The following is a 15,053-nucleotide window of genomic DNA, read 5'->3' as shown; positions in this document are numbered from 1 at the left end:
CAAATAAATATGCTAAACTTTTCTGTGCTTAGCAAACATCCATCGAAGTAAGATAAAAAAAAAAAAAAAAAAGAAAGCGGATTCTAAACTGGACTAAAAAAAGTAATTTTTTTTCCAACTTCCATATTGATCCAGACTATTGTTACGACATAAATTGGATGTAATGCATATTGAAAAAAAACATATGCGACAATTTGGTGGGCACATTGTTAAATATTGAAGGAAAGACAAAGAATACAACGAACGCTCGATTAGACTTACAAGATTTAAAGATAAGAAAAGACCTACACTTGATACAGGTCGATAACAGATTTGTAAAACCACACGCAGCATACACATTAACAAATAATGAACGGATTTCATTTTGTAAGTATTTGAAATCAATGAAATTCACTGATGGATTCGTGTCTAACATATCACGATGTGTCAATGACAAATATGGAAAAATATCGGGGCTGAAAACACACGACTGTCATGTATTGCTTCACAGACTACTCCCTATTGGTATTCGAGCATACCTACCGAAGAACGTATCTACTGTTATTGCTGAGTTGTGTACAAAGACAATATGTGTAAGTGATTTGAACAGACTACAAGCAGACATCATAGTCATACTTTGTAAATTAGAGAGAATATTCTCACTTGCCTTTTTCGATGTAATGGTACACCTTGCAGTTCATCTACCATATGAAACTAAAGTGGTGGGTCTAGTTAGTTATAGTTGGATGTATCCTATTGAAAGAAGTTTACGAACATTAAAACAATTTATATGGAACAAAGCACGTCCCGAGGGGTCTATAGCGGAAGCATATGCAATGAATGAATCATGGAACTTCTACGCGATATCTAAGTGGGATTGAAACGAGATTCAATAGAGATGAACGAAATGATGATAACATTTCCGATCACGAGATATTTGGTGAATTTGAATTATTTAGGCAAAGGGTACGACCATTAGGGGCATCAACTTTACGGACGCTATCAGCGGAGGAAAAGCGTATTGCACATTGGTACTTTCTCAACAATTGTAAAGAAATAAAAGACTATCGCAAGTACGTTTCAAACTTTTTCCTTTTCTAAATTCTAGGGTATCTCCTTTGATATAACATTTAAATGATCAATTTTGTAGGCAACATTTTATGTTAATTCGTCGTGAAGCTCAAAGCGCCTCTGACTTATATATAAAACATCAACGCAAATTTCCCAATGATTCCTAATGGAAGACTGACCTACTCTTGACACACTGCATATTCACCTTCCCTGGGATCAGAACTTCTTTTTTTTTATTTTTTATTCAACTGTATCTCGCTCTCTCCTTGTCTCTCGCTCTCTCCCTGAATCTCGCTCTCTTCCTTAATCTCGCTCTCTCCCTGAATCTCGCTCTCTCCCTGTATCTCGCTCTCTCCCTGGCTCTTGCTCTCTCCTATACTATTCTTTAAAGTTTAAACTTTTATCTGCCCTTTATTTCAGCCACATTCATTTTCTATCTCTCTCAAATATTTGAAAAACTTTTAACAATTTGACAAAATGGCTTGATCAATGATGATGATAATGATGCCACATACCACACACATATACAACTAAAATTAAAATTACATATTTTTTTTATGAGATTTTTGTAAGGATGATCAAAAGTTGATTTATAAAATTTTTGTATGGATGACCTTTTTTTTTGCCAATGCAATTTGATTAGCTTTTAAAATTTTTGTTGGCGTCACATATTGTTTTAATTGTTTTAATTATTTTTCTTCTCACTTTTGTTCTAGTTTTTACTGACTTTCTTACTCTTATTCTCTCCATTTGGTTTATTTGGTATCTAAAAAACTCTGTTTGTTGTCAAAGAAAGAAGAAACAACTTTGTCATTTATTGTCTCCGTTGTTGTGATTAGAAGCAAAATATGGAGAAACTAGTGTTGTCGTTGGTAGAGATGAAATAGAAATTAAAGAAGGGGAAGGAAGTAGAGAAAAAAGAAGGGGTGGGAAGATGTGTTTTATTGGGATGATCCTCTCTATTTTCCTTTTAAACGTAAATTATTAATGCAAAGAGCAATAGTTAACTGCAATCTAAGTTACACCCAGTTTCATATATTCATTCCTCAAACCATTAGAGTTTGAACATGTTGTGGATGTTTATCGATATAACATTTCAATATTTTTGTTTTATTGTAGAATGTTGTTAGGAGATGAGCTGGGATAATTGTTGAAGATGCTGTGTTCGAGAAGTGTTCTAGATGTTGTTTTGATTTTAATTCTTTTATGTATTTGTGATATGAATGTTTATCGACTTCGTTTGGATATTGTAATTTTTTACTTGTTATAAAATGGACTTCATTTTCGTTTATATGAATCTTTATTTGATATAATATGTTTTACAGGTTTTCAAATCAAATTTTTAAAAATTACAAACGATATATTAAATTTTAATACTCCCCATGCATATAGGATCCCCCGACACACCTTAAAATGGTGTCGGGAGTTATGGTGGAATGTCGGACGCCTATGTGACATCGGGAGTTAGAGGTAACTCCCGACGCCATTTAAAAGTGCGTCGGAGATCCTCTCCCGACGGGTTTCTCCCGACCAAACTCCCAATGACCGTTTATGCGTCGAGAGTTCCACACTTTCCCGATGAAATGTGACGTCGGGAGAAGTCAGATCTCCTGTAGTGATGGGGTCAAACCGAGACAAATTTTTGGGGTCCGTCCGGGGATGGGGACGGTATCCTCGCTCCGACCCCGATCCCGATTAATCCTCGACCCCCTATTTGGTATATTTATATTTTTATAAATATATATTTATAATATATAAAATAATTTATTTATATATATGTTTATAATGTATAGCGTTGAATTGGAGCCCAATATTAAATATCCAAATTCTAACTCTAAGCCCAAGAAGCCAAGCCCAAACTTAAAAAACTTAAATAAATTTAAATTTTAATAAAAAAAATGAGGAACCCCTGCAGAATATCCCGCGGGGAACTAGTAGGGAATCCTCGCGAGGAAACATGGAATTGGGCTCCGCAGGGACCCTGTCCCCGCCTTCAAATGGCGAGGATGAGGGCGGGGATGGGGGAGAATTTTCCCCACAGGGCCGGGGACGGGGGATGCCCCCGCCCCGCCCCGACCCCGTTGTTAACCCTAATCAGAAGTGCTATCTTTAGAGTGATTTTATTTCTTTTTCTTTTCTACCCGAAGAAATTATTGAATAAAAACTAATATAGTGAGTCAAAATTTGACATTTTGTCCACAAAATTTGTTAGGCTTACACGAATGATATTTGGAATCAATAGAGGCCATGACACAATAAACAAAACATAAATGCTAACCTCGTCTTCTCTAAGATTATAGAAAATAATAAAATTGTGGAAGCTGATGGTAGAAAATAATAAAACTGTGAAAGCTAATTATGTAGAAATACTATATACAGATAAATCAACAATAATAAAAATGTTAATTAGCTTAATAAGGTTTTGAGAAAGCTTGGTAGTTGGATCGAGACACACCGAATGTTGTCTTTAGAGAAGACGTGCCTCCACTTTTAGACACTTCGATACAACTCTCTTAAGATAACTTGTGTGCAACTAAGTTACAAATTTCTGTCGACTTAAATGCTTAAGAAAAACCCTTTTGAAATTGGCTTATGGAAATAAAAGGTTTTATTTTTTTTTTAATTTTTAATTTTTTTTTTTTTAAGGTTATGAGTAAAAATGTCTCTTTCAAAAGTTGCTGCCAACAAGAGCGTAGCTCAACTAACATAGTGTTTGTATTATCGACCTCGAGGTTAGAGGTTCGATTACTTTTGAAAAAAAAAGTCGCTTAATCTCTTCTAAAAAGAGGGAATACTTATTAGACACATATCCGCCACTTTTTAATATAATAGATGTTTTAGACACTAGTTTTACAAAATCAGATAGTACGAATATTTACCAGACATGGATAAATTATTATATATACTAAATAAAATAGACACATATATGACAAAAATAATAAAATTTGAGAGCGGAAAAATTCCGATCCTTTCTTAATGGCACCACTCGAAGATTTAGTTTTCTTTTCTGTAGTCGGGTTTAGTTTGTGGAGTATTATTGCTAGATCATTTTGTACTTTGTCTATATGTTCAAGTTGATGTGTAGCGTTGACTTTATTATTATTGTCCTTTTTTGATCGTTATGTCAAGAGACTCTTAGAAAGTGTTTGGTTTAAGGAATCGAAACATGGAAGAATGGAATCATAAACTCCACTCTTTATTTGATTTAAGGAATTCGAAGGTCCATGACTACAAAATATAAATATCAAAATTATGTTTTATTAATTCCTTGGACTATGGTTTAGAACTTCATAGTTCTATCCTAAACATCTCTAATTTGACGCTTGATGTTAGTTGGAGATTCTTTTATGTTGGAAATTTATTCTTGTTATTAAATATATTTTGATTTGGAGTTGTCCTTTGTGGCTTATAAGTTGAAATTTTAGTCAGAGGCTATCATGTTGAAGTTTAGGATTGTTTATCAAGTGCCAATCAAATGGTGTAAAAATTTGAGGGCAATATCAATAGATACATTTTGAGTGATAATAACGAAATTTATAATGATATTTTAAAAAATTATACATATAACATTATCAATTATATAATCTTGTCTCGAAATGACCTAGCCCAATAGGGAAATCCCAAATCATTGGGTCTTTCGATACAATCAAATAGAAAGCCCCAAGGACGCCATATTCTAGGAGCCCAAACTATGTGATTGAATAAATCCACCTCGAGATGTTGCGGGTCGAGGACTCCTCTTTTCGACTGGGAAATTTCCAAATTTCTGAAACTGCAACGAAATCTTTCAATTTCTTATTTGACTATGTTCAACTCTATGTATTCCTCGAGACGTAGAGTACATTCTTTCCATGGTTCCTTCCTTCATTTGTCTGTGCTCCATCTCTACCAATGATGAAATCAAAATGAGGTTTGTCCCTCCTGCTGAAGCTCAAATTAAAGCCATGAAACAAGTAGCTACTCCTACTGTAATTGCAATTGGGGGCTTCCAAATGAAATCGCTTCCCTGACCGCCCATCTTATGAGTCCATTCTTGTCGCAGTTGTTGGTTTGTTGTACTATTCTGTACCTCTCTCGATTGATAGACTTCTACCAGTGTTATGGTCTATTATTGATAGATTATCTAAATTTTGCTATATCTACAAATTTCTTTTACATTATGCTATATTTGTTAATAATTTGAGCTTGATTCTATATTTTCAAATGTCCCTAATTTTTATAGTTATGGTGTGTTTAGAATGTATTTTTAAGTGTTTAATTTAAAAAATAAGTCATTTTGAAAAAAAAAATTAGAGTATTTAGTAACAACTCAAAATAGATTTTGAAATATATTTTTAACATTTTTTGTCAAAAATCTTTAAATAAAAATAATTTTTTTGAAAAATACTTTTTTCTGAAGTAAACCCAAATGGGTCCTTCCTCTATTTTACTAGTTTTTGTAATCTTCTTTGTTTAATTGAAATCTGGGAATGATGTTGCACTAAATATCATGCCATATAGAGATTCATCAAGAATTTAAAATTATTAAAATGTAGACAATTAAATTAAAAATTTTCAAAAAATAATGACTAATTTTTAGAAAAATAAATGTGTGAACGAATAGCATAGTTCAACTGTTTTGATATATACCCTCGACAATTTGATATGAAGTTCGAATCTTCACCCCACATATTCAACTTAAAAAAAAAAAAAAAAAAAAAACTCACAAACTTCTGACATTAGAACCATGATATTAAAATTCCATAGACATTTCTACATTTTCATGAGTTTGACATTGACGTGAAGGGTGGATCAACATTTTCATTAAATCGTCAAAAATCCTGAACACATAAAAAAAGAGATAACAAAGACATCACTATTATAAATATAATATAAATAATAACCTATTAACTTGGTTAAAAAGCGTAAAATCTCTATTTACTAATTTATTTTTTTTTAATTTGTTTTGAATTTTATAATTTTTAAAAAATATCCATGTTTAAACCTTACATTTAACTTTGTTTAAGACAGACATTTAACCTTCTTCAAAAAAAACAAACATACATTTAATTTAACCTTGTTCTTGTTTTTTGTTTTTTTTTTTTTTAAGAATGTTATTATAAATAGAAAAAAAAAAGAAATTTAATTATTTCTTTTTTGAAAATTTAATTATATTTATTTAATGGAAAATTGGACAATCAAACGGCCACATACATTCTCTCCTTCGCTCTCTCTCCTCCAGCCAATCCGCTCCATTTCTTTTGTGGTTTAACTCGCAAACCCACTTCACTCTGATCCAAAGAACTCTCCATTCTTGCACATTTTCCTCTCTTTGAGCTATGGCCGCCGCAAGAGTCTTAGCCAATGCCACCACCGCCGCCGCCGCCTCCTCTTTTCTCTCTAAGACCTCCTTTCTCCCCAACCACCCCCTCCCATTCAATTCCAATTTCATTTCCCTTTCCAGAAGACTACCCTCCTCCAGAAAATCATTCTCCTGCAGAGCTTTGTACCTCCCTGAAGTCAAGATCAAGGAGGAAGGCCAGCCTGAAACCCTCGACTATCGCGTCTTCTTCACTGACCAGTCCGGCAAAAAGGTGTCCCCCCCATACCCTTTTTTTTAATGAATTTGAAGTGGGTTTGATTGAAATTAACCAATTTGAGAGCCCTTTAATGGATCTTTAGAATTTCATGAACTGTGATTGAATGCGAGGGTTTGGATCACGGATTATGGACACTGTTATTCTGTGTGTATTGGTATTTAATCCCATTTATGTAAACAGACTCCTTATATTCTGATTCTCTAACAATTTCTTTAAAGGGCTGCGAATAAAAGACTAGTGATTAGTGTCAGATATTAATCATGTTATTCTTCTGTGTGTGTCGTATTATGTTCGTGAACTTTGTTTTTGTTTTTCAGATATGATGTTTTTGTTTTCCAATGCTTATAAAGTGGAATATTTGTATTAATTCTAGAGAGTTCATTTGAGGAAAATGTATGTGTCTTTAAGAGACTATAGAACTAACAAGAATGTTGTTCTCTTTTACACTTTACTTTGTCATGTTTTATATAGGAAGTGCTGTTTATGGTGTAGGTCTCCCCTTGGCATGATATACCACTGCATTTGGGGGATGGTGTTTTCAACTTCATTGTTGAAATTCCTAAAGAAACCAGCGCAAAGATGGAGGTTGCAACTGATGAGCCGTTCACTCCTATAAAGCAAGATACTAAAAAGGGGAAGCTTCGATACTACCCGTAAGAAACAATGTTGTTTCTTAGCTTTGCTACATATTATTGTTGGACCTGAATGGGGTACTCGAGTTTGTTAGACTTAGACATACATGACATAGTAGGTTTAGCTGTTGGCCAAGTGTCTAAGCGTGTAAATGGATGAATGTAGAAAGCACAACCCAATGGCCGTAGCCTGTTCTTCTCATTGACAATGTTAGTTTTGGACATTGTAGTGTAGCATCATTTTTCATTGTGTTTGCTGATATTTGTTTTGAGAGACGTCGTGCAAAAGAATTTTCTGCTTCAGTTCCTATTGTTGTTGAAATATCCATTTCAGCCTCCACTAATAGATTTTAAAAGAATTTGAATGTTTGAGAATTGACTATGTTAAGTAGTTGTAATCATAAGTACTATCTGTCCACCGCAAGTTGTTTGTTGAAGATTTATGTGTGTATATATATATATATATATATATATATATATTATATTATATTACGTCATGTTGGGTGAGAGAATTTAAATTTACGACTGCTTTGAAGAAGTAGAGTAGTCTTAACTGCCAAGCTATACTCATTTTGGCTAATATGCATTGGTTTTATTTGTTTGTTTTTCCAAAAAAATGAGTTTGAGGCTTTAGCATATGACATTGTGATTCTCTAATAGTAATAACATTTCTTTTAATATTTTATCACTTGACTGCTGTGTCTCACAGTTACAATATCAACTGGAATTACGGGTTGCTTCCACAGACATGGGAAGACCCATCCTTCGCTAACTCTGAAGTTGATGGTGCATTTGGAGACAATGATCCTGGTATGCACCACAGGATGTTTTCCTTCAACTTTCTTTTTAGGTTTTGTAACGTCCTTAACACAAATGAAAGAATATCACAAATTATAAACCCAATGATTTTGTTCCTTTTCTGTAACTATCTGTTTTTATTTTGTAGTTGATGTCGTTGAAATTGGTGAAAGTGATCGGAAGATAGGTGACATTCTAAAAGTGAAACCGCTGGCTGCTTTAGCTATGATTGATGAAGGGGAACTTGACTGGAAAATAGTTGCAATTTCACTAGATGATCCTAAAGCTTCACTAGTGAATGATATAGATGATGTCGAGAAACATTTCCCGGTATTCATCTTTACCTTATAAAGCATGTCCTTTTTCTTTTTGTCTGGGGGGAGAAAGGCATCTAGCTATCCCGTTGTACTCTATACCAGAATATTTTATGAACTAATGGAGTGAAAGATTTCACGTACCTAAGCCAAGAGTTACCTGCAGGGAACTTTAACTGCTATAAGGGACTGGTTTAGAGACTACAAGATCCCTGATGGGAAACCTGCTAACAAGTTTGGTCTGGGAAACAAGCCTGCAAACAAGGTAAATATACAGACTTCACCTCTAAATTTCAATCCTCGAGTCTTTCTCAATCTTTTGTTTAAATCTCAAAGGGGTCATTTTTCAATTCACCACTACATCCTAAGAGCTTGCGTATGTAACGTGTGATGATGTGAATACGAATAGTAACATACCTATCTATATCTATATATATATAGCAACTGGAGTGTTGGGAACCCCACGTGACCATCCCCATTAAGCCTTGTTTCGTTTGCTCAAAGGCGGCTATCTCAGGAGACCAAAAAGGAGAAAAAATAAAAGGAAAAAAAGGCGTGATACTTTTCATAATTCATTCTCTTTTTACTTATTGTCATCACTTTTATTTAGCAGTCTTGGATCTAGCTTATTTCCGCCCAAATTTGATCTCCCCTCGCTGTCTCCAACCACGAGAGAATAAGACATAAAAAATCCACGACATTATAACTAATTTTGTTCGATTTAAATTTTCTTTGAGCTCAAGTTGTAACATGGTATGCATGGTGCAGGATTATGCCCTTAAAGTTATTGAAGAGACCAACAAATCTTGGGCCAATCTCGTTAAGAGATCAATTCCTCCTGGTGAGCTATCTCTTGTATAGAATTCATAGATTGTAGGAAGATGCAGGTGCCAGGTTCTAATTGTGTAAGTGCTCAAATTGAAACGGAATTTGTGAATCCTGGCTTTCTGATTTATATGTTTATAATGATGGAACTCATTTTTCCATTTTTGAGACGGAATAATGTATGCCCAGTTGGTGGTTTTGTTTTTGTATTGGACAGCTCGGTTATTAAGTAGGTTCTTTTTTTTTCTTTTTTTCTTTTTTTTCTGAAGTTGTTTGTTAGAGAAACTGATGGGTATGGAAAAAGTGGATTTTGATCACCTCATCAAGCCTTTATAATAAAAAAAGGTGAAAGAGCTTCTTGGATCTTTATTCCTTTTCAATGTTCTGGAGTGGCTTGTATGAGCTCAAGATCAAACATTTTGAATAGGGGCATAATATTCTCAATATCCAAGTATTTCAAAGCACGCATAGAGAAAGCTCTGACCACTTCTTTTTCTCAAGGTGCTAGCTGGAAAACTCGTGTTTGGTTAAAAAAATATTTTTGGTTTTCATCTTCTATAGAAGTAAAATAATTTAGTCTTTGGACTCTAGTTAGTAACGATTTAGTTCATGTATTTTCAAATTTGTAATAATTTAGCCATTGAACAATAAGTAACAATTTAGTATCCATCCCAAAACCATCATGGATTGGTCTAGTGATAAATAAGGAGGCATGATCTTGATAAAGGGTTAAGAGATCATTTGTTCAACTCATAGTGACCAAATTGGGATTTAATATTCTAGGGAGTTTTCTTGAAACCCGAATGTTGTAAAGTCAGGCAGGTTGTCCCGTGAGATTAATCAAGGTGTAGATAAGTTGGCCTATTCACTGTTTTTATTAAGACTTAAAGTCTATAGTTTATAAACAAGTTTTTCAATAGAGACTAGATTATTACAAATTGTAAATTATATGGATTATAATTGTTAGTAGTTAAAGTTTAGGACTAAATTATTACTTTCATAAAAGTTTAAGAGTATTTTTTAGCCATGAAGTTTATTAGTTTCCCTGCCCAAAAACTTGTTTCTGTTATAATTGAAGTGCTTGAGGGAAGTAACCAAAAAAAAAATCAAGGAATCCACCATTCTCCAAGAGAAAATTCTCATCACCAATTCACAGAGAAACACACTATAATTTCACTGGAACTCTTCATATTTTGTTTTGTTTTTTGCTTTGTCATTGTTGGGTTAGAAGAAAAGTGTAATGGAATGGATAAGCATAGGGTTCTGTATGTTATCTGCTGTGGAAGGACCAATGATGTTGAAGATGATTTTCAATTTTATCCACTTTATTGTAGTCAATCCATCAGATCAAGTTGGTATTCTTTCACCATGTGATCATTCAGAAAGAATCTGATTGAATTCAGTAGGGTTCACCCTCTTCTAAGAATTACCAGTGTGGGACCCACTCTATTACGATTGATAAGTGTTTACCAAACTCTGTAATGAGAATTGACTGTGTTAGTCTTACCATTTTTACTACACAAAAACATGTAATTTCATAGTCCTGAAATAGGTAATATTGTGATTATTTGTTTACGTGAAATCATTTGGCAATCTGAAAATATAAATTTGAAAATAAGAAATTCAATGAAAACAGAGTTGTATTTCATCTTTTCATATGTGTTTGGTAGCAAATTTAGAAATTAAATTTCAATTTAAATAAAAATTTTAAAATGTGATTAAAAATATATTTAGTTGCTCACTAAATACTAAGTTGAATATGAACCATTAACTTGTTTTATGTTAACATTTTTATATAATTATTATTGAGAAATTTGTACAGATAAGAAAAATGTCAAACTATTTACATAAATAGCAAAAAGAAAAAAAACATTGAAAGACACTAATAGACTTCCATCAACCTCTATCAATGATTGATTTTAACAATTTCTATCATTGATAGTATCAATGATAGACTTCTATCACTTTCTATCATTGATAGAGAGGTTGATAAAAATCTATCAATATCTATTAGTGATAGACTTTTATCAGTTTTGAAAGCCTTCTATCAACATTTATCTGGGATAGACATTGTTCGAATTATATTTTGCTATTTGTGTAAATATTTTTCCTTATTTTTCTATTTTTGAAAATCTCTCATTATTTTTTTGTAATATCATATAATATATTGTATATTTTAAAATTAAAAAAAATAATTGAGTTTATAACATAATATAATTCAAAGGGCTCGTAAGTTTGTTCGGATTTTCGAGCTTGTTGCAACAGAATTATTGTTGTTTTTTCTAACTCCATGATTGAGAAGTCAAAAGTTTGAATTTCCCGTTCACTCATGAATTTTAAAAAACTACAATGCTTAAGTAATCAATTGGCATAGATACCTTAAGTTTTGTCTTTTTATTAGGTCATTTGCTAGTAGAAAATAAGTATTAAACAAAGATTACTGCCAATCTTCAAGAACTTACACTAGACAACTTACTCAGATACAATCAGGAAGATACAAATCTCCTAAGAGGAAGTTCTCACTCAACTCTCACTCAGTTACAAAAGCAGACCAAAATGATACAGGAAAATTTTTTCATAAGATAGACAATGAAAAAAGTGAAGGACAATAAATCATCTAAACTAAATTTGCTTGAAAACCTTCTCAGCTGCTGCTATAGTATGTTGAATATCTTCTGAAGTATGTGCCAAGCTGGTAAACCCTGCTTCAAACTGTGAAGGGGCAAAGTATACACCTTGCTCCAACATTCCCCTGTAAAACCTACCAAATTTGGCAGTGTCACTCTTCTTAGCATCTTCAAAGTTGTGAACTGGGCCATCAGTGAAGAAAAACCCAAACATCCCATTTATGTACCCTCCACATATTGCATGCCCAGCCTTCTTCCCAGCAGCCACCAAACCTTCAACAAGTTCACTCGTGATCTTGTCTAGATATTCGTAGGTTCCTGGTTCTTTTAATCGCTTTAGCGTGTGTATCCCTGCAGTCATTGCTAATGGATTCCCGCTCAAGGTACCTGCTTGGTACATTGGTCCTGCTGGTGCCACCATTTCCATGATTTCTCTTCGTCCACCATATGCACCGACGGGCAGACCACCTCCAATGATCTTTCCAAGTGTTGTTAAGTCGGGTGTTATTCCGAAATACTCCTGAGCTCCACCGTAAGACAAACGGAATCCAGTCATGACCTCGTCAAATATGAGGAGAGCGTCGTTTTCCTTGGTAAGTTTGCGTATGGCATTTAGAAAATCAGGTTTTGGAGGAATGAAGCCGGAATTTCCAACAACTGGCTCAAGGATAATTGCAGCAATCTCTCCTTTATTGGCATTGAAAATGGATTCTACAGCTGATATATCATTGAAGGGGGCAGTAAGAGTTTCGTAGGTAGCTGCTTTGGGGACACCAGGAGAATCAGGAAGGCCCAACGTTGCCACTCCACTGCCAGCCTTGACAAGGAATGGATCAGCATGACCATGGTAGCATCCCTCAAATTTTATGAGTTTCTCCTTGCCAGTAAAAGCACGTGCAAGCCGAAGCACGCCCATGCATGCTTCTGTACCAGAGTTAACAAACCGAACCATTTCTATGCTTGGAACAGCAGATATCACCATCTCAGCTAAAACATTTTCTAAAAGGCACGGGGCGCCAAAGCTGGTTCCTTTCTTCATTGTTTCAGCTAGGGCAGCAAGTACCTATGAGAATATTATTGTGATGAATATCAATTCAGAAGCATGGACAAACACCAACATATACACTGCAACATGTCCTTTCAAAAAAGTTAGGACACAAACAAACTTATACATTCATTAGCTTTTAAAAAGCTTACACATGTATCTCTTAGAGTTTGGAGATGGTGACTTATTATCTATACGATATCTAGAGATTTAAACCTGCAAAATATAATATCAAAAGACAGCTTATTTGCTTCTGAAGATAAATATTCCCCACAATGTTCATAAGAAGTGGTCAAATACCCCACAAATAGAAGAAAGAGAAGTAGCCAGACTCGTTTAGGAGGCAAGTTAATCTGCTATCTTTGTGGCTTTCTGCCATTTAGATCTAATATATTGTTCCACCATATCCATCTACTTTTTCCATGTAATTCCCCTTGTTCTTTTCTATAACAGAGATAGATTTCACGTTTTTATGTAGAGTTAAACTTGAATTAAATATCTTAGCATCAGCTTTGTTACAAGATGTATATTTTAAACATTTACTATACAAACATCTCACCATTTCTTAATATGTTCTTCGCATGTTCCAACAAGTTCATTTTCTTGAAAAGAAAAATATTTAGAAATGCTAAGCACGTCCATGTCATATGCCTCTAAAACCGACACTCTACTCTAAGCCTCCAAATGAAGTCTGTTACTTAGATGAAAATATAATAGAAAGAAGAATACTTTGTTTTATCATGGTAGATTAGAGTGGCCACTATCGCATTTCCCACAATATAGATATGAAGTAAAAATAGGAAACCAAACACCCAGCTGATTATCACTATTCACTATTAGGGGTCTCACCAAGGTGGTTTCAGCTAAGAAAAATTCCAGACTGAACAATTACTACTGTCTGGGCATTGATTGCAGCCAAAATTATTGATCATACTCAATGTACACCAAACCAAACAACGTTTCTCTAGAACAAATTACACGAAATTTTGTGACAGGAGAGTAGATACAACATGTTTATAAGATAAAAAACTTAGGACGGGCATTGATAGTTCAGAACTTTGCAAAAAAACAAATAACTAAATTAAGAACGAGGAACTTTAGACATAAAGGCAGAAGACACAAGTAACTGAAACTATAACACAAGTAGAAACAAATTGAAGTAAATAAATAAGTGGAACTGTACCTCATCATCAGCATGGCCAATAATCGCCGGTCCCCAAGAACCCACATAATCAACATATTCATTACCATCAATATCCCACATGTGAGAGCCCTTTACAGAATCGATAATAATTGGTTGTCCACCAACAGATTTGAAAGCACGAACAGGGGAATTCACTCCACCAGGCATTAGCTCCTGCGTACAATTCGCAAATGAGTTCAAAACTATTTTCATCATCAAGCATCACAAACCAGACATATCAGAACATCGAACTTTCAACAAATCTCAGATAGCAACCACAAATTGGGGGTCACAATGAAAATCTGATCCCACTAGAAATCAGAATCACAGACCCATGGAATCAAATCGAATTCTCATCCTCAATGAAACATATCTAAGCACAGACTCAAAACCTAAGGCGAACAGGGAAAAAACCACCGATTACGAAAAGGGGGTTTCACCAATCAAATCGAAAGATTCCATGGACATTGAAGGATGAAAGTGAAAGGAAATGGTAAATGTGTACCTTGGCAGCATTGAAAGCCTCTTCAGACTTCTTGAGAGTGAAATTCTTCTTCTCGTCGAGAGTGACGGCCATTTTGACACGGGCAAAACGAGAGGATCGTGAAGATGTTGTGTGAGAGAGCTTGGTGGAGCATGGAAGGCCAATTCCGACTGACCCAGCAAAAGCGCCAGCCATTTTCTCTCCTTTTTCCCTCTCTGTGTGTGTTTTGGTTGAAACTTGAAACTGTGTTTGAAGATTGAAGAAGATAAGAGAATGTATATATAGAGATAGACCACCACATGAGCCGCCATTGTAATTTCAAGCCCCACTAGGCCTAAAATGGGAATTCAAAACTTCCACATTTTGACCAATTGATAATTTTGTGAATTTTTGTAAAGTTGTTTATTTACCTAAGATGGATGACTCAAAATTCTTGTCTAATTTGTCCTAATTTTCAAAAATAATCTTTTGTTGATGTCACAAACCGTTTGTTAATGTTTGTTTTTTCAAAGGGAT

The 15,053-nt window shown here is 34.3% G+C and overlaps 2 protein-coding genes across 2 annotated transcripts; one reads left to right on the top strand and one right to left on the bottom strand.

The window, feature by feature from the left end:
* The first annotated feature begins 6,156 nt into the window (after window positions 1–6,156).
* PPA6 (pyrophosphorylase 6) lies at window positions 6,157–9,427 on the top strand. Its single transcript, XM_039031351.2, has 6 exons — window positions 6,157–6,623; window positions 7,122–7,282; window positions 7,971–8,071; window positions 8,208–8,389; window positions 8,540–8,638; window positions 9,142–9,427. Exons 1-6 carry the CDS (start codon window positions 6,369–6,371, stop codon window positions 9,232–9,234), a joined length of 891 nt encoding a protein of 296 aa, XP_038887279.1. The 5' UTR covers window positions 6,157–6,368; the 3' UTR covers window positions 9,235–9,427.
* Window positions 9,428–11,573: 2,146 nt separating this feature from the next.
* LOC120078033 (glutamate-1-semialdehyde 2,1-aminomutase 2, chloroplastic-like) lies at window positions 11,574–14,843 on the bottom strand. The gene is made up of 3 exons (XM_039032215.2): window positions 14,559–14,843; window positions 14,054–14,227; window positions 11,574–12,888 (listed from the first exon to the last, which is right to left on the bottom strand). The coding sequence occupies exons 1-3, from the start codon at window positions 14,730–14,732 to the stop codon at window positions 11,821–11,823; spliced, it is 1,416 nt and encodes a 471-aa protein (XP_038888143.1). The 5' UTR covers window positions 14,733–14,843; the 3' UTR covers window positions 11,574–11,820.
* Between the last annotated feature and the right edge of the window lie 210 nt (window positions 14,844–15,053).

The sequence above is a fragment of the Benincasa hispida genome, chromosome 5 (genome assembly GCF_027475165.1).
Source record: "Benincasa hispida cultivar pf3 chromosome 5, pf3_genome.v1.1, whole genome shotgun sequence".
In the NCBI taxonomy this organism is placed as follows: Eukaryota; Viridiplantae; Streptophyta; class Magnoliopsida; order Cucurbitales; family Cucurbitaceae; genus Benincasa; species Benincasa hispida.
Note: the sequence above shows the minus strand (reverse complement) of the source record. Positions and strands in the feature narration are given on the sequence as shown.

What these genes read in the sequence shown, in the direction of transcription:
- LOC120078033 (XM_039032215.2), bottom strand. Translation starts at nt 14,732, where the DNA reads ATGGCTGGCGCTTTTGCTGGGTCAGTCGGAATTGGCCTTCCATGCTCC. An exon ending in AGGCTTTCAATGCTGCCAAG is followed by an intron (nt 14,228 to 14,558) that starts GTACACATTTAC and finishes AATTGTACGCAG; the next exon opens with GAGCTAATGCCTGGTGGAGT. An exon ending in TTGGCCATGCTGATGATGAG is followed by an intron (nt 12,889 to 14,053) that starts GTACAGTTCCAC and finishes ATATTCTCATAG; the next exon opens with GTACTTGCTGCCCTAGCTGA.
- PPA6 (XM_039031351.2), top strand. Translation starts at nt 6,369, where the DNA reads ATGGCCGCCGCAAGAGTCTTAGCCAATGCCACCACCGCCGCCGCCGCC. An exon ending in ATTTGGAGACAATGATCCTG is followed by an intron (nt 8,072 to 8,207) that starts GTATGCACCACA and finishes TTTATTTTGTAG; the next exon opens with TTGATGTCGTTGAAATTGGT. An exon ending in GAAACAAGCCTGCAAACAAG is followed by an intron (nt 8,639 to 9,141) that starts GTAAATATACAG and finishes TGCATGGTGCAG; the next exon opens with GATTATGCCCTTAAAGTTAT.